The sequence below is a fragment of the Hermetia illucens genome, chromosome 2, assembly GCF_905115235.1.
Source record: "Hermetia illucens chromosome 2, iHerIll2.2.curated.20191125, whole genome shotgun sequence".
In the NCBI taxonomy this organism is placed as follows: domain Eukaryota; kingdom Metazoa; phylum Arthropoda; class Insecta; order Diptera; family Stratiomyidae; genus Hermetia; species Hermetia illucens.
In genome coordinates, this window is record NC_051850.1 from 129,801,872 (window position 1) to 129,820,666 (window position 18,795).

Genomic DNA, 18,795 nt, shown 5'->3' on the forward strand with positions numbered 1-18,795 from the left:
CATAGGATGATATGAAGAGAGCACACCACGTAATTTTTGGAGCATCGGTAGGAGGACTAACTTCTGCCATTTCCACTGGGCGGAAAGCTCTGTTTCCACGAAGCACGGTTTAATTGTGGTTATAAATCACTGGGAGCCAATCTCAGCATTTGAAAGCTTTTTTTCGGAGTCCCATTCCATTCTGAAGCTATGTGGTTCTCCCTTGATAACCTCAAGGATTGAGAAGACATCCTGACAGCCAAAACCTGATCGCGAAAGCTTTTGAGCCAGACGAACGAAAATGTGAGCAGGGTTACGGCGGTTTGCACGGGGCACTGGTCTATAGGGGACCATTCCACCCTATTATTCAGATTGCCGAAATTGCGGAGAGGAAATTGCACAGTTCTAGAGAATGGCAGTCTACTAAGAATAGGAAAACAATTCTTTAGTGATTTCAAAGAGATCTCTAGTGGCAGGGTGGGGGGAGCTGTTACCTTTCTTAAACGCTACGGGCTGGCTTTGAAAATCTAAAGCAGCTGGATTTTGCCCCCCTCACCCTTCCCACAGCGGCCATGGTCTTACGAGTTTGTGGCATCAAAGCAGTCCACCACAATGCCTTGAAATTACTATAGATACCTATCCACCTACCTGCCATATACTACATTTCTTCAGATGAAATGGATCGGAAGCAGTTTTAGAAGGGTGTTCAGCGAGTTCGAGAATGCGGTTCTCAGTCAGTCGCCCTTGACCAGCCTAATCTTTTCCAATCCACCTTATTATTTTGTGCCTGCTTGTTTTGTCATAGTGTCGAGTACTATCGATCCCCCAATGATGACATTTGTATTACTCTTGTAGCAGCACTTTTTGTCAACCTTCTGAAACTCACTTTAGGGTATCATGTTCAACTCCTTCGAAAATTTCGTTTTTATCTCACTAAAGATAGCACTTTCGTGGTTCTTTCCAGTATTTGGACTAAAAAAAATCGTAGAGGTTCAATACCATATCTAACCAATCCGTTGACGCAGCAATAAAATAACGAATGTGTATTTAAGAACAAATCACCAGCACTCAATGTGATGTAATTTTCACAAATTGTTTTGCTAGAACTATGAACGTTTTCATCGGATCACTCCACGTAAACGGAACATAACTTCCAACTAGCATTCCATATTGACTCTCTTTGAAAAATTCGTACCACTCAAAAATTCTTATTTTACTCAGAGTAGATTCACCAACGCCATAGTCAACATATCCAATACGGTTTTGTAACTTATTCCATTTTTCACTTAATAAACACTTAATAAAAATTCTTTGATCCATCTTTGTTGAAAGTAGAAAATCGCCGAGCATATCAAAACGCGTATTTTTGGCTGTCAAAAATAGACTAAACATTCAAAATGGCTATAAGTGTGAACACACGAGATTTTCAAAAATCGTATTTATAAACCACAAGAAATTCAAAAATTCTCCGTTATTTTTTATCACACTACGTATATTGATAAAATTATTTGTGTGAATTTTCTGTGCACACTCCTCGAATTTTTACAAAATTTGGATCAATATTCAAAATAGAGATGCCATAGAAAAAGCAATAATCAAAGAAAAATAACAAGGGGATTTCTTAATTACTTTTTGTTGTAATTAATGGAATTGCCTGAATATTTTTTTATTAAAAACTTTTTTAATTGAAAAAGTTTGGAGATATCGAAGACAATCGGTCATGCAAAAGAACGAATCGTTCAGAAATTTCAAATGCAGGTAATGATAGATCCGTAGCAAGTGTTGTTCATTTGGCCGTAACTTGTACAGAAATTTTCTATTTTCGTTTAGAACAAATAAAGCCTTTTCGTGAACTTTCTCCCTGTGAGCAACCAGTATTTTCAGAGTATCAAATTCGAGTGGCGACATCTATTAGATATTAAGGGGGTCATCGCGTGTGGAGGCCGTTTTTTTTCGCTTTTTTGATAAATTTGTTGTGAAGAATTGGATGAAGATACAAATACGAATTTTTCACCATATATTTATTAATATTGTGCATGCGCATCGTCATTAAAATACAGAGCAGTTTATATATCTATTACCAAAAAAGGGTGTTCTTCTGCTACCACGCTAGAGGGCACTGCGATCATCTTAAAGAAAACAAGTGAACGGCATTTTAACGTGCAGACTTAACTACAGTCCGCAAACTAGGATTATTAAAAAATATTGGAAGCTAAATTTTTGGTGCCTTATTAAACTTTTTTTTTGTGAATTTTGGTGGTTTTTCAAAGCTTCTTTAGTGAATTAAAAAAAAAAAACTACTGAATGAATCACAATTATCCTAGTTTGCGGACCGTAGAAATATGTTCTGAATAAGTCGTGAAAATTTCAAAGAATTTCGTTGGACAGATTTTGGGCTACGGTGGCAGCATATTTTCAATATGCAGTTTCGAGAAAAACGCATTTAAAAAATAGAATGTGATTTATAGCCATCTTAGCCGACCATTAATTTGCTGTACCTAGTCCATAAACCTTAGGTTTCTTCAAGAAACACATGTATAACTAGGAACTGAACATTTTTTGCATTTATTGAAAAATCTGAACATCCAGCCGATCAGCTTGCATGGTCTGAACCAACTAGATAAATACCCTATAGGTTCAATTCTCAAACAAAAATTTCAATTTAATGGTTTTGCCATTTATTGTTTATGGCCGCTACTATTTTTCGCGGTTTCCGCGCCTTAGTTTCGCAGTTAATCTGTTCTTCGTACAATGTACGTACAATCATTCCCGCACCACACCCCGACGAATTCCACCTCAATTCCATTTCTATAAATCTTTGTGTCCCCCCCCCATTTGGTATTGAGTCTCCGGAGTTTTCTTCGGATGGAACATGCACCCTATCGCTCATTCAAATATATTTCCGAATGATAACATCAAAAGTCCCCTATTTTGCGAAGTTAGAAATTATCCACGGATATACCTATGAATCTGTCTATCCGTATTTTTTTTTATTTTTCTTATGCCTACTGCTCTTTTTACTTCACTCATTTCTACTAGAGGCAATGCCATCTGCTTCGCCAGTGAAAGTCTGCATCCTTTATTGAAACAATTTGATTTAAAAACAAGTCAGAATATGGGGAGCTCGACGTTCCGAGTATAAAGTTCTTGTGTTCATCTTATCTGAAAAACTTTCTATGCACATTTTTCCACTCGTACACAACTAAAAATTTTAAATATTACTTGATATGTCTCCAACTCTACAGTTCATATGAGTTCACTGACAACGGAGCCTGTTTTAATTTTCGGAGCACACATTTTGGGTCCTCACCCGCTCCCTACCTTTCACCCAACATTTCCGTAAAGTGCAAATTGAGCCCTTTCATTTGATTCCCTACACCACCATATTCGGTGAAAAAAATTTTACTCCCCCCTTTCGCTTGTATGGGGACCCTCCTTATACCCAACATAAAATGATGCAACTCCTTGCACAGACATTGAATCGATGTTAATAAGATTTTGTTTCACGTAAAAAATTTTAAAAAACTAAGGAGAAGAATGGCTCATATTTTTGAATATTTTCTTCTTGTGAATCACCTGCTTGGCAAGCGGATTCAATATGTTACATGCAAGAGCCGGTCAATAAATTAAAAACCTGATATTTCTCAGAGGAGCTTGTATTTCGAAGAACACTAAAATACATCTCGAACTGTATTTTGGAATATTTCTCTCTCGTCTGGTGTCTTTCATCTATTTGTGATCCTTCACTGCATCTTCAAATTTCTTACGATATTTCCCACAACTTCACCTTTCCTATATTTTACCTTCGCTCGGAATCATTGTTCCTACTGCTCGAAGCTGTTTTCTTATTTTTCGGCTTGTTTGGCTATTTAATACCGGTAAAGTAGCAGACCCAAATATAAATTCACTTTATAGTAGTCTTCCGAAAGTTATTCAACGTTTCAAGATTTACTACTAACTTTTCAGCGCTACCCGTTAGGACAAAAACCGTTTGATAGTACATCAACATGAGTACGTCTTGTGGTTAATGCAATTTATGGGGAAAACAAAGAAAGGAAAAGATGTTAACGATAAAAAATGCGACAAGTCATTATGCAGGGTACTAAAAACATGCAACTCAAAATCACGAAAGTCCTTTTAATCTGTTGACCGTAGACTATGATTCCGGTGTAAATGGTCTCTATTTTTTGTTCATTTCCTCCATTTTATTGAACCTTATGTATTCTGTTCTTGGAGGTAAAGCGAAAGCTGAGTGGGTAGTTAAATTTTAGTAAAACTCATCAATCATGTCATCAGAAAGTCGAAATTGAAATCCTTATAGTTAGTCCTTTTATTGAGATGCTTTCATACCAATGGAGGCTTTTTAAAATTTTCCAAAAACAATTTATAATTTTAAAGTCAAAATTTTTATTATTGATTAAAAAATTCTGTAATTGTTAATTTTTTCTCACTAAATTACAGCCGCACAAAAAAGAGGGTCATCTTTGCTGATGATCAAGGACGATCCCTAACAGAAGTTCGTATTATGTCAGAACCTTCAAGTGTCCCGCCACTTTGGAGTCTTAAATTCCTTGCACAAATCACACAAGGACTTGTAAGCCCGCATCCATCCGAACAGTGGACTATTGATTTTCGGCAACCTGCTTCAGATTACTTGCAATTCAGGTAAACTTATCAACCTTTAGAGAAATTAATATCGAAAACAAAACATGTAAACATTTTGCTACTACAGGAAACGCATTGACGATCTCAACGTATCCTTGGAAAATGTTATTGTACGTGAGAACGAGTCGATTGTTGTCGGAACGGTCAAAGTGAAAAATTTGAGTTTCCATAAAGAAGTTATAGTGCGGGCAACCTGGGACGACTGGAAAAGTCAACAGGATATTTTCTGTACATATTCTCAAGTAAGGATAAAATGAAAGATTGAAGAGGTAAACAATCTTATAATTCTGTTTCTTTTCAGATTTATGGAAGCAGTGCGGCTTATGTTTTGTATGACACATTTAGCTTTAAAATCACTCTACCTCCATCGTCTAAGAAATTGGAATTCTGTATTTGTTTCCGATCAGACGGAAAGGAGTATTGGGACAACAACAATGTAAGTATTCAAGTTATTTTTAAAACTCTCTCAAAAGCCCAAGTAGATACAAATAAAAATAATATAAACTCCCGAACTTGTTCTACTTAATCCTGAATTTCTCCTTTCACAGGATAAAAACTACACAATCTCTAAAAAATCGCCATCCTGCCAATCACATCCATCCGAAATTCTTATAAACTACGATAGTAGTGATAGTTCGGTGAAAACATCAAACTTGAAATATTCATCGGACCAATTAACTCAGGGAGATAAGTCTAATTTTAATACTTGGCCAGATGCATCGTGGAGTCAAAGTGAGTACCCCCCATGCCCGTATTGGTAGAAAAATGCAAAGTCCCTGTAGAGAGAAAAGCGTGTAGACAAAACCAAAAAATACAAAGAAAGCAATGAAAGAAACGAAGCAACCTTGCCGGCAAGAATATGGGAACCTATTAGAAAGGTAAATATTCATAGACATACATATCATGAGATATCATTGAATGTAGTATAATGTTCTGTGTTGTGATGTTACCTGTGCTGTTGCTTGCTTTATGTTTAAGGAAACTTAGGTTAGCTTGTACTAGATAGAGAGCACATAGATTGCTTGCTTAAATTTTTCACCAAGAAGCTTTCACTGCCAATTGATCGTGTTGTTTTTATAACCCAGCGGATACCGAAAACAGAAAAACTTTCTTCTAGAAATAAATTGCAAGGCTGTCGGACAGAAATGTTTGGATACGAATCTGAATATGTGCATATTAAAAGTTTCCACTGGCACAGTCTAGAAATTAGCCGCTACCATATTTTCGTAACGTCACATGTGCCTGCATCAAAGTCAAAACATCCTCAGTCAACCTATTTATCTATGCAATTCCAATTTCATATTTTATGAATTTGGACATTTGTTTAGATTATTGTCTGCTATTAAAATTTTTTTCTGAACGCGAAACCCAAATGTGGCGTGTTTGAAAGTATTTATAGATTGTATCCAAGTATCTTAAAATTGTTTGATAGCGTCAGCTGCTCAATCATTCTAAATTTAATTTTGAAAATGATTTTCATGCGACTAACACAAGCACCTATGACGTAGATATGCACTAAATAGTTTCTTATAGAATTGAATTTTAATAGGAAAAGATTGTGTATATTACAAAAAGTAAGACTCTGTCACTTCCTCAAACACTATTCTTAAATGTTTCTAAATTGGGTATTATTCACCCTTAATCATATCCGATCAAAACTTGAAATTAGTAGAAATCCTTCACTTCACAGTATAACAACGCTAGTTTACGATGTTAGACTCCGTTTATATTATGTCTCCAGTTGTGGAGTATAGAGTTTCCTTACAGTCTATTGTTCCTCATTGTTATTTTCCCCCCCACTTCATTTCCAATGAGACCGTCCTTCGGTTGCATTATCATCACACCGAATGCTGTGCAAGGAGTAAGTCTTCAGCGACAAGACAAACTCAGAGACGAACACAATCATTCATGACGCATTCCAGACTCAATCTAGATGCTAACGCCCAATCAACCTTGCCATCGCATGGTCATACCCGCAATTTGGTGCAAATACTATGTTCTTGTAAATCCTGTGATTTGCGTGTTAATAGTGGTTTATGTTAAATTTTTGCTACCTACAAACTTTGGAATTTCTTGGATTATCACTAACTTTTCTAGTGCTAAACTCTGCAATACAAATCAGAGAAGAACACGATTAATGGGAACCGAAGTCGCACAAGCTCTACCAAATTAGATAAATTCATTTGCCAATCGAGAATCTAACCACAGAGGTATTCTCGCCTGCAATATATGTGGAATTGAGCTCAAGATTTACTGGCTAAAAACGACATTTAAACTCACCATTTTGCCAAATTAAAGGCAAATTGCTGACCGTTTTCTTGAGTGAACCGTAGATAGTGTCATTTTAAAGTTCAATGTACAAATGATTTTTGCATCGAAAGTTGTATGTACTGTATCTGTGAAGACTATAATAGTAATCGTTGGCACAACAATCGAATTTGGATCAGACCGTAACGGTACACTACGAGATTATAGTACCCTATAGGAGGCAATGTGGCATTGGAGGTATAATTACTGATACAAGGCTTGAAGTTTTGCAGGCAAAGAACTGGTTTGCTAGCCTGTGCAGATGGGTTCTACGCATTTGAATGTAAGAGTACAAGTATTGTCCCAAGGATACATATATAAACTAAATATATTGCTATACAGATTTCCTATACATATGCCACATCGACACATCATTTGAGTCTCCTGGTGCAGCCTTGTTGGCTTTATTCTTTATGACATCCCTTGACGGCCTTTAGCATTGTGTTTGTTTTTGCGATTTCCGAGCATAAATAATAATAATAACAATCGTTGGTACAACAATCCATATTGGATCAGGGACTTGAAGTGTGCTGGAGCACTTCATTCAAAACCGTAACGGTACAGTACATTACACTGCAGAAGGCAATGTGGTCAGCATTGCGTTTATTACCCTGATTTGACTCAGGCATTGATTCGCAGCTGAGTCGATTTGTATCCATCACGATAACAAATCCCTCTGCCACCAGTGAGATTTAAACAACGATCTTCCGCTACGACAGCCCAGCGCTCTAACGGCTTCAGCCATTCGGACACACGAATTTTGTAGCATACTAGAGTGTTATTTGTATGAAGAAGATTGCAAAAATATGGTTCTAAACTATTTAACCTTTTTTCAAAAATATCCATAATTTATATCGCTGAACAATCGCCAAAAAATTGAATACCATAGAACAGACATAGACGATAGAAGTCATGTCCATATTTTTTACTGATTCTAATGAATTTTGTTGACTATTTCTTTAGTAATAGTAAGGAACCCAAAGACCACGACCCCAAGCGAAACGGTAATGGCCTTAGATAGTGACAAACTGACCGTGAGGAATGGTGAATTAACAAAATCATCAATACAAACAGCCTCCTTTCGTACTTCTCAAAAAACCTATGAATGCCAAGCAAAAGCATGTAAACTTACAGCAAACAACATATGCTTTGCTTTCAGCATATGATTTTGTCTTCTGTTCTGAATTGTCGTTTTTCCCCAGCGAGTAATCCTGGTCCTTCAGAACCGAATGTTGGCGACAAAGCAGAGTTTTTCAAGTAACAAAATTGCATGAGAATAAATTTAAATTTGATAGCATGAATTGTCAATTGAACACCTAAAAATGGTAGTCCATTCAACAAATGCAAAGTAATTGGCTACACTGGCGTAAACTCTTTAACCTGAGCCAGATGAAAAACTTGTTTACTTCAATACTTCAACATTTTCTACAAGCATAGATACGCAAACATGCCAAATTTGCCTAACAACAAGCATGCTTCTACCGATTTCATCATCTCAATCCATCACAAATTTGATTAACTTTTTCGAAACAATTTAGGGCCACCGATTATAGTCATAATTATTGGTACACAGAAAAATGGACGGAAACTGAGCAGAAACTAATTATCAGATTTTTCTTCTACTTTATTAAGCCATTCGATGGCTAGAAATTGGACAATTCATTCCAAGTAACTTCCATTTACCTCCCAGCAAGGTGACGATATGACGATGGTCCCTAGATGGTTTTCTTGTGTAGGCGATTGAAGAACGGCGTACATGTGCTATGCTTTTCCTCCACTATACAAAATGCAACCAATGCGCCGGAGGCGAACCTTTTTCTTAAGCATTTGTCCCGTATGTTTATTTTGAGAGCTGCACATTATGCAGTGCACATCGACTTCCCTCCAAACTTAAATATACGGACAAATAAACATATTAATGCGTCCACTAGTGTACCAGTTTTTATGACTAAACTGAAATTGACTAACTGAAGAAACTATAAAATAAATGTCAAAAGGTATAATGATCCTCCCTGGTGACCATTCCAAGATCAGTTAGTATTATCGCTTATTATGAAATCTGCATTGCGTTTGCAAGTTTTACAATGTTTCGATCATAGCTCACATTGCGTCAAATGTGGAAAAAATAGGAAGGTGGGTAAGAGTAAGTACATTATGTTCGAAAACAATGAAAATTGTGACAATTTTATTCCGCCGGAAATACAATGCTACAACACAATTTGATATATACTTGCCATAGACCTTTGCTTAGAGCATACTGCATGGCTTGACGCGGTTAATACCGGGTTTTGAGCAACGTCCTTCACCAACTATCTAAGTTCATCATTGTGTCCTCTTTACACACTGATAATGGGAGTAGTTAGTTCCCGCGTGGTAGCATTTCGATCGAATATAGAATCAAACTCGGAAACCAAAGCTTATGTTTTTTCTATCTTCTTCTTTTTCGATGGCGCTACAGTCCAGTATACACCTTGACCTACTTGAACTGTCAATCTGTATTAGCACATCAAAACCCTTCCACTATCATCTGTTTGCATCAGTCGAAGGTTTATAAGGGCAATATCTATAGTAAAAAGCGCCGAGGTAACCTCTGCCTAAAGCAAGGCAATGGTATTAACCTGGACGCTAAGAATTTGATAGGAGTTACGAGCTAGTACGAGACCGGAGCAACTGGAATCTTTAAAGGTGCCAGTTTCAGGCTGAATACAGGTTTCATTGATGATGATGATCGATGATATCCTGTGACCGCCTCCTGGACCTTAAATTTGATTTTTCACTGTCTAACTACCCACAAAAACCCCTATTGGAGCTCATCCTCCTGATATCGTTTTTCCTGATCTCCTGATTGGAGAAACTAATGCACAGTCAGTATTAGGCAAACATGCTTGTTGTTGCGCGAGTCTCTTCCCGGATCTTCTCAATAACCTATCACAGCCACCACCATAAAAGCTTTCCTCATCCTAGCTTAACTGCTTGGCATTAGCGACAAAAGCTGATATCTGCCTAGATTACAATAACTCAGAAAAAAATTATTTCACAAAGCACTTAAACTGTCTAGTAGCTTCGTAAAAACTACGGAAATACCTGCTTTTATTCCTGCAAAGAAAAGCAAAAACTTGTTGTGCAAATCTTTAGCGTACCATAAAATGCCTTATTTGATATTCCTAGCACCAGTAACACCATGTGATTTTCGATTGTCTTTTCTTTGTTAAAAATGAGATTGGAATCCCTAGTCTTGACACCAAGGAAGCTTTCATTACATGTTGGACACATTTCTGCACTCAGAAACTTTTAATTCATGAAATAATTATAACATACTTCTTGGTCGGCCGGTCAATCTGAACATTCATTGACATCATTTTGACGAGCGAGTGCTGTCATAGAGTATACTTACGTTCTTTCTTCCTGATCTGAATTTTCCCTGTATTTCTGAATACATGTCAACTTTTATTTTAGTCCGTTACGCCAATAAGCCCGCAATACAACCGACTGAACAGATGTTACGACTGTCGGTCAAATGTGGACTCTTCATTCGTAACTGACGGGCTGAACAGAACGTGGATGGCGGTTTTTAAACAACTCAAAATATCAAAAGCTGTACGTTTCAGGTACAAAGAGTTTTTATTCTTGTGTAAGAAAATGTCTATGCACGTTTTTCCACTCTTACACAACTAAAAATTCAAAATATTCCTTGATATGTTTCCAAACTCCAACTCTGCCAATGTGAACTCATATGAATCCAATTTATATGATGATGACGTCGTATACGTCTTATAGAGCGCAATAAATTCATGCAAAATACAAAATGTTGATCTTCTACAACTTTGCTAATAATAGCATGATTACCTTCAAACTTTTCAGGATTATGTCTAATATTATCACTTATAATGATGCCAAATATTGTACTTCTGAACTTAAGGGGGGTTTTCGAGAAAATTTCTAAAATATAGTAATATGCTGCTATTAACTTTATTTGAGCAGATATAGTAATGGGATGTATTTTGAGGGTTAAATTTCGAGTTGTGATTTTTTTTCAGATTTTTCGTGGGATAGGCTCTGAGTACGAGACATTTTTCACTTTTTGGAACTCACATTTGTCCACACTTCCCTGTGTTTCATTCAATTTTCGGAAAGTACTAATTGGCCCCTTTCATTTGATACGTCACATGACCATATTCTGCAAAAGAATTTTACTCCACTCACCCACCAGCCACTCCTTAAACCCCCACACAAAATAATGGAACTCTTTGCACATGTAGCGGTTCATAGATCACATAGTATCACAAAATTTCGTGATGATAACTCCAGCCGTTTCCGACTAATCTCGTGTGACAGATGAACAGATGGCAAACATTGATCCGGTTTTAATAAGGTTTTGTTTGACACAGTTTCCACATTGGACAAGGAAGAAACCCAAATTTCGTATAATGATATTTGTGTTTTTCTTCGTGCATGTTTCATTGATGTAAGATTATTACTTACACAGCATTAAGTGTGATGCTGGATTCAAATTAAGCCACAGCCTCATGGAAAATAAAATGTGGGAAAACATAGCAATAGCAAAAAATAGCGGATGCCCTTTACTCCACGAAGAACTGAACAGGGATCATATATTAAAGAGAGCATGAAAACCCCAGCAAGGCTTTCAACCGGACACTGCTCTTAAAACTAAAAATTTTGTTTATATATATCTTGCCTGTGTGGAAAAGAGGCGGAGGTAAGTCAGCATTTCAATGCTGCTACTTGGTTTTCCCAGACCTTTCTCGAAGATACTTCGCAAAGGCTCCCTTTAACAAAGAATCTCCGCACTACCGGCCTCCTAATAAAACGCCTGATTGCTTGCAGCTTCGGTTCCCTCAACTCTGAAGAATCAATTTTTGGGGATTTCCGTAGTAAATAAAATAAGTATATAAACCGATTTATCACTAATCCTTAGTAAACTATGTTAAGACAAAGGCAAGGGCAACGATAAGTTCGATTACACAGATGTGAATAATCGTCTGTTGTCCATCAATACCGGCCTATCGTTGGCTTAGTAGTAGTTGCCCAAATCGTTATCTCCAATGCGTATTTTGTTTGGGACCCGTACTGAGCGTTAATGCCTGCTGCTAAAGAAGTCCTTGATACATAAACTTCGTATCATCGTATCATAATTCACTTAGCCCTAGTTACCTCTATCATTCCTCTCGATGTCCCCTCGATTTCCTGCAAACTCTCTGTTTTATCCGTCCCATCATTATCTTCCATCATTAAAGTAGTAAATTTTGTCTCCTTAGTATAAGTATTTTCGCTTCTTTTCCTATGCTTTCTTGCGCACAGCTGCCTTACTAAATGTGTTCTTAGAATCTAGTCATTGTATAAAAGCCACCACTCAATTCTTTCTTTTCTTTTCCTTTTCCAGAAGCTGCACCATACCTTTACAAACACAACAGCAAAGTAATAGCATAAAAACAACCGTTGAAACATATATCAATATGTTGTTACTTAATCCGAACCTGAACGAGGCCAAAGTGAAGAGCAAATGTCGCTAGCAACCCGGATCGCGTTCAGTGTTAGGAGCGATTACCAGTCCAAATCAACTTTGCTGCATAACACACCAGTTTGCTATCAAATATTGGAAGCATCAAATTCAGGAGGTCGTGCTGTAGTGCTCCTTGTTCCAGCACAAAACCCTAAACCATTCATGACTACTATGTCCAAGCAACAATCAGTACTACAGCAAAAATTCCGAATTTTCTGAATATCTGCATCTCATCGAAAAGGTTTCCATTCACCAACTTTTTCTGTAACCGTAACATAACATAGAAGAGATTAGCCCACATAAGGGACACTCTGGAAAACTAAGGAGTGCAAAAACAAAAGTGAAATAGTTGCTCGAAACAATTTAAAAATAAAATGAGCAAAGATACAAAAACAGAGACTTTAAAAAATGGAGAAATAATATTCAAATTTGGAATCAAATATTATTAAACATTATGAGGTATATTTAATCTGATACGAAACTAAAAGACTGAAATTGTCCATATATTTTATAATCGATTATGACTAATGGGAAGGTGATTGTCTGCTCAAAAGTGTGATGTAAATTTGTAAGGTTTTCCGTCTCAGAGGCATTCGTTCTAAGTGAAATTCTCCTAACAAATGCTGTTCATGTCAGTAACGCTCCGTGCTAACTGAATGTTTACAAACTGTGCCAAAATCATGTTGAAATTAATGTTAAAGCAGCTGTGTTTCTTTAAACTATTGTTAAGCTTCATGTTATCCTTTTTTATCTATACACAAGTCTATGAAAATCAAAATGTTGTTGCATGTTGAACCGAAAGCTCTTTTTATACTTCTCTCCATTGTCAGGAAAACCACAAAGTTTACACCTTGATTGAACAAAATGTATGAATCCGATAGTATGTTCTTGTTAGCTTTAAAGTGAGGATTATTAAGGAAGAGAATAAGATAAAGAAGCTACTGTTGTAATCGTTAAAATCGCTTGGGCGTAACTATATACATAGATTTATACAAACTTTTGAAAGTCGCATAAATATAAATTTTACTTGATATAGAAGGATGAATAATCAGCGCTTTTATTGAATACTATTGTATATTTTTTATGGCCAATACTATTTTGTAACAACCAATGCAAGATTAACACCATTGCATAAGGAGGAATTATATATCAACGCATACAAAAGTAAATTTAATTAAAAAATTAAAGTGTGTGCCAAACGGAAATAACTTTATTGAAATGCTCTTAAATATAAACAAATGACATTTTATGTGAAGAGAAACAATGCAAGTGTAAATATTTTTTTATCTATTATTGGTGAGAAGTTTTGTTTCTTTTCCATTAAGTTTGTTTATTTCAAATATTTCTTATTTAATTCTTATTCCTACCTAATTATACTGTTAGTTTTTATTTAGTTGTATAAGAAAAGGCGAATATGTGCATTCATTCAATGTGGTAACCGCATAAGAACAAATTTCATTGTAAATATTTTATTGTTTAGTTTTAGTTTGCTACCAATCTATTGTTTTTTTTCTATTTTTAAAAATAATAACCTAGAAATGTGAATCAATTCAAATTTTCTCATGTTTTAGTTACTACTACATTGTAAATATGATATGAATATAAAATATAATCCGAAAATAATGCAAAATATACTTTAGTTTTCACTTAATTTCTAGAATAAAAATTAGATTTCAATGTCATCTGACAGAGACATATATATATAATCCTGGCGTACCAAGTCAATCCCGACCTGAGTTGCAAACGCAGAGCTGCATGCGACCAGTCGCTACGAATATCGCAACATGATCTTGTAAATAAGTAGCAAGAAAAACGTTTCCATTTGTGTTCGTATTCCCTTCCCTTTCTGGGGCAGTTAGCCTCCTTAACAAATCCGTAATCTGGGGTGAAGGAATCGACGCACCTATCAGATGACTTGCAGTGACGTTATACTATATTGCAGTGGCTTCCCTCCAAATACCTTCCCTACCTTTGGAGGTAACCATGGGATACTGTAGCATTGAGGCTCTGCTGCAGGGTTGACTGTTTCTCCATTACTTGTGGGAAGAAATTCAGGATAACAACATTTCAAATTCTTTAAATAGGACCAGGGATACGAAGACAGTACCCAACACGGTTAAGAGTCGTCCAGCAACATCGGAGCGGCTTTTCGCCCTTGGATGTTTTGGCGGTTATACCGTCAGCCACCAGGGACGGAAGACCTAGGCGTCGTATGGTTTGGACGAACTAACTCAATAAATTTATCGTCCGCGTCTATTACCGTGTCACGGATTTGGAACGGAATCCATCAGGATACAGACATCGACTCCATGACGCGTTCATAACCCGCTTTCCGGAACTAAGTCATGTTCCGAAGCGTCATTCAATACCGGGTAATAGGGAAAAATAATCGAGTTGTCCTACCAACTACGCAACAAATTTTCCACGAAGTTTCACTTGAGCTCGGTGTGGAGTCATCAACTTACCGAACTGAACAAAAAAGAAACTCGAATACTTACCTATCAGACACTCCATGAACCCAGTAATCAGGAAAAGCTTAGTAACTGGGGATGTCGACCCAATTCCTAATGAAAACATTGCATTACAATCAAGTGCATTCTCTTCGTGAGTTTTTCTTCGAAAAACAATCCTCCAGCCAAATACGTCAGACTACCGTCATGGCAGATAATAAATCGTCCCCTAGATATACAAATTGATGGTGCCTTCGATACTCTGCTTATTAACACAGGTGAGTAGAGTACGATGCCCCTTCAGACTGAGAACCTTGGTTTTATTGGTATTTATCTTCAGTTTGGGAGGTCAGTACCTTTTTCCAAATTCAGAGCCATTTGGCCAAGGTGGGGAAAGATGTCATCGTCCACATCCTCCGGGCAAGGCAACATGAAGAACGCCATCTACAACAAGAAGAAATAATATCTGTGACAAGATGCAACCCTGACGGACTCAGCTTTGGACCTCAAAATTCGGAAAGATTTTACTTCGGTGCAGCACATACCATTTTGCGCCATTGCACTGATAATAGCTGTTAGTTTGCTTGAATGCCCCTTATGCATAGAGCACTCCAGATACTATCGAAAGCTTTCTCAAAATCAATGAGGAACAAATGAAGCGAAGATCTAAATTCCGCGTATTGTTCCAGAATGATCCGTAAGGTATTGATGTGGTCAATACAGCAGGCTCCTGAGTGAAGACCAGTCTGCTCTTTATCGATCAAACTTTTGTGATGTTCTTTGATGCATTGCAGCATTCTTTAGCTATTATCTTCGCGACGACAGAGAGCACACAGATATCCCTCCAATTGTCATACTTAGAATAGATACCCTTTTTTGGAATCTTAACGGTCATCCCTTTCTTCCACTCTCTGGGAAAAGTCTCGGATTTCCAAGATTTCCGTACGAGTGGAAGTAGCAAATCTTAGAAACTGCAGATGCAGCGATAAATAGCTCTGCGGTGAGATCGTCAAGCCCAGCGGCTTTACTCCGTTTAAGTGAATCGCTGCCGATGGCCGAAATGATTTCTTTCCTGTTAAAAAGAACAGCCCATATCCACATGTTACGATAACTGGCCATTCATCCACCTCACCGGATATGATACGATTAAGAACCGTGGGAAAGTGTTCTTTCCACCTCTTCAGTTGTTCGTCGTCGTGCATGCAAACCCGATCGTTGAGTCCTTCACAAGACCATCGAAAGATTTGCGACCAGATGCAAGTTCTTTCTTGATGTGGTATACCCTTCTGAAACCATTGCAACCCGATACCAGATTCGCGTCTGCTACTTGCATTTCCAAAGTACAAAAGCACATTGCCGCAATAGGGAGAAACTTCGCTCAGGCCCAGAACGTCCGTTCAAGTTTTGAGAAAGCGAACATTCTGAGGAAACTCGTTACTGTTGTCGGGGATCATAGACCTTTTCGATAGCAAAAGATCGTAGCCATGAGGTCAGTTCCTATCCGAGGCGTTGTTGACGTTTCATAGCAATAAAGTTTCAAAAGCTGCAGATTGCTAGCCCATCAATTTCTATTCTTTTTAGCCGTTTATTGCAGGCAGGGAAGACTTTAAGTGTATTCTTATGCTCCAACTAACAGGGCTGCACGTGTCAGACACAAAAGAATTATTCCATACATTTACTATGATAGTATTCATAGGATCCGGCAGTGGCGTTCCGGATCGGCAGACACAGCACAACACAAGTAAGAATTCTTGCAAAGAATATTTTTGCCCCTGCCATCCATCCCATTCCATTGGAATAGAAGAAGCAGACATGAGCATGACTTTTTCCAGGAATGGTTCCGTAAGAGGCCAATTTGTATTAAAATGTACCTCTCAAGAATTTAAGCATAATTTTTGCAAATATAAAGCGGTTCCATGTGTAGAGTGCAATGCGAACTTCGATTTGATCTGTGATTTCAGGAAGATAATAGTATTGCGCCAGATTCGTTCCTTTTTCAACTGCGAGATTATCATCAACTAGGATAAATGAACAGATAATTACAATGTCATGCAGAAAAATGGCTTTTTGCATGGATTCAACAAAGTGATCTTATACGAACTTTGCGCACCACTGGAATGCATGGAACGCCGTATTTATGCAATGATTTTCTCCCGCTATAAAATTCAAGGCGAACGATTTCTGGTCTTGGCTTCTACGATACCGTGTATGACACGCTACGTGCTGAATCCGGACCATATATTTATTATTGTCTTGATCATGCGTAATAATTTTTCCAGTCCGATAGCATAGTTCATTATTAAAATACCAACCAATTCATACACCCATCTCCAAAAAAAGGTGTTTTTCTGCTGCCACGGTATGCTGCGCTGCGATCATCTTAAAGAAAAAAGTAAACGGCATTTTAACGTGCAAACTTAACTACAGTCCGCAAACTAGGATTATTAAAAAATTTTAAAAGCTAAATTTTTGGTGCCGTGTTAAACTGTTTTTGTGAATTTTGGTGTTGGTGAGGCTTCTTTAATGAGTAAAAAAAACTACCGGGTAAATCGCAATTACCCTAGTTTGCGGACCGTAGAAATATGTTCTGAATAAGTCGTGAAAATTTCATAATTTGGTTGTATAGATTTTGGGCTATGGTGGCAGGAGATTTTCAATATGCAGTTTCGAGAAAAACGCATTTACAAAGTAGAATGTGATTTTTCGCCATAAAATCTTCACTGATCATTAATCTGCTATACCTATAGTCCATAAACCTTAGGTTTCTTCAAGAAACACATGTACAGCCTTGGTTTCAATTCTTGTCATTTTAGCGAAGTCATTCGGACCGATAAATATGGGCTTTATCGTGACGATCGACATAAATCTGGCATGTGACTTATCACGTGTTTAACACTATAATTTCCGAACGACTCCGCATATCAAAAATTACTTTGCCCGTATATTCTACACTATATCTAGATAGAATTGATGCCAACAAAAAATCGATTCCGCGAATCCGACACACGGGATGTGTGTGTGAACTGTCATTTTTGTAGCAATGATGACATCTTCAGGGTCGTTGTCGAGCCAACGATTATTCCTCCGGTTGATTTTTGCATCCACAAATCAAAGTTTCTCGTTAGGGAAACACCGGCAGCGTTATTTCTTATGAAAATGAATGAATTTGCAACGTTCAACTTTGCCCTGGTGGCTTCAGAATGTCTCACTTTGATTGTCTAACACTTATAGCGGATATCCTGTTCGACGATTTGACACAGCTTTTTTGTTTACACCAACAACTGATGACAATTTTGGGATCGATTACCCTAGATCCTCAAAAATCAATTCACACAAATGACTGATGGACTGATGCCCTTACCAATGAATATATGAATTTTTAAACAAAATCTAGTCTAGTCTAGTTGTAATCAAAACATAAATTTCGAATGTTTCGAATGTTTAATTGCGTGCAATGCAGTCTCTTTTTTGTTATCTTATTTATACTTAATACGACAGTCAATCAGTTTCTCCTAAGTCAATTGATGAATTGGTTTATAGCAGACTGATGAAAAATTAACCGTGTAAAGTCGCTCTATGTATCGTGTGCTCTGGACCGAAGCGATTGAAGTTTGAACTACAATATTTAATTCAAAAAAGTAGAGTCTATGTAAGGCCTTATGTCGTCAATGAATAACACCGAAGTTATCCAAACAACTAGTGGGTTCTCGTTGTATTTTCCAAACCCTTTAGATTTTCGGAATAATACATCAACAGGAATCTGAGTTTAAAATCATTCGCAGTATTTCCTCCTAATATGTAAACTAAATCAATTCGTGTCTCATCAACGTTAAAAACTACTTGTTTCAAGATTTCATTATCAATATAGTCAGA

At 37.2% G+C, this 18,795-nt stretch overlaps 1 protein-coding gene across 9 annotated transcripts in view; it reads left to right on the plus strand.

Annotated features, from left to right (window-relative positions):
- Positions 1-14,104, plus strand: part of LOC119647908 (protein phosphatase 1 regulatory subunit 3C) — an 83,821-nt gene extending 69,717 nt beyond the window's left edge. For 8 of the 9 annotated variants that reach the window (XM_038049223.1, XM_038049218.1, XM_038049224.1 and 5 more), the window contains 5 exons: positions 4,441-4,644; positions 4,712-4,886; positions 4,946-5,080; positions 5,193-5,376; positions 12,353-14,104. In XM_038049223.1, coding sequence (XP_037905151.1) covers positions 4,441-4,644; positions 4,712-4,886; positions 4,946-5,080; positions 5,193-5,376; positions 12,353-12,399 — 745 coding nt within the window. In that variant the 3' untranslated portion in view covers positions 12,400-14,104. Of the gene's footprint in view, positions 1-4,440; positions 4,645-4,711; positions 4,887-4,945; positions 5,081-5,192; positions 5,523-12,352 lie in introns of all 9 variants that reach the window. The other variant, XR_005248964.1, reaches the window with a different exon arrangement.
- The last annotated feature ends 4,691 nt before the right edge of the window (positions 14,105-18,795 follow it).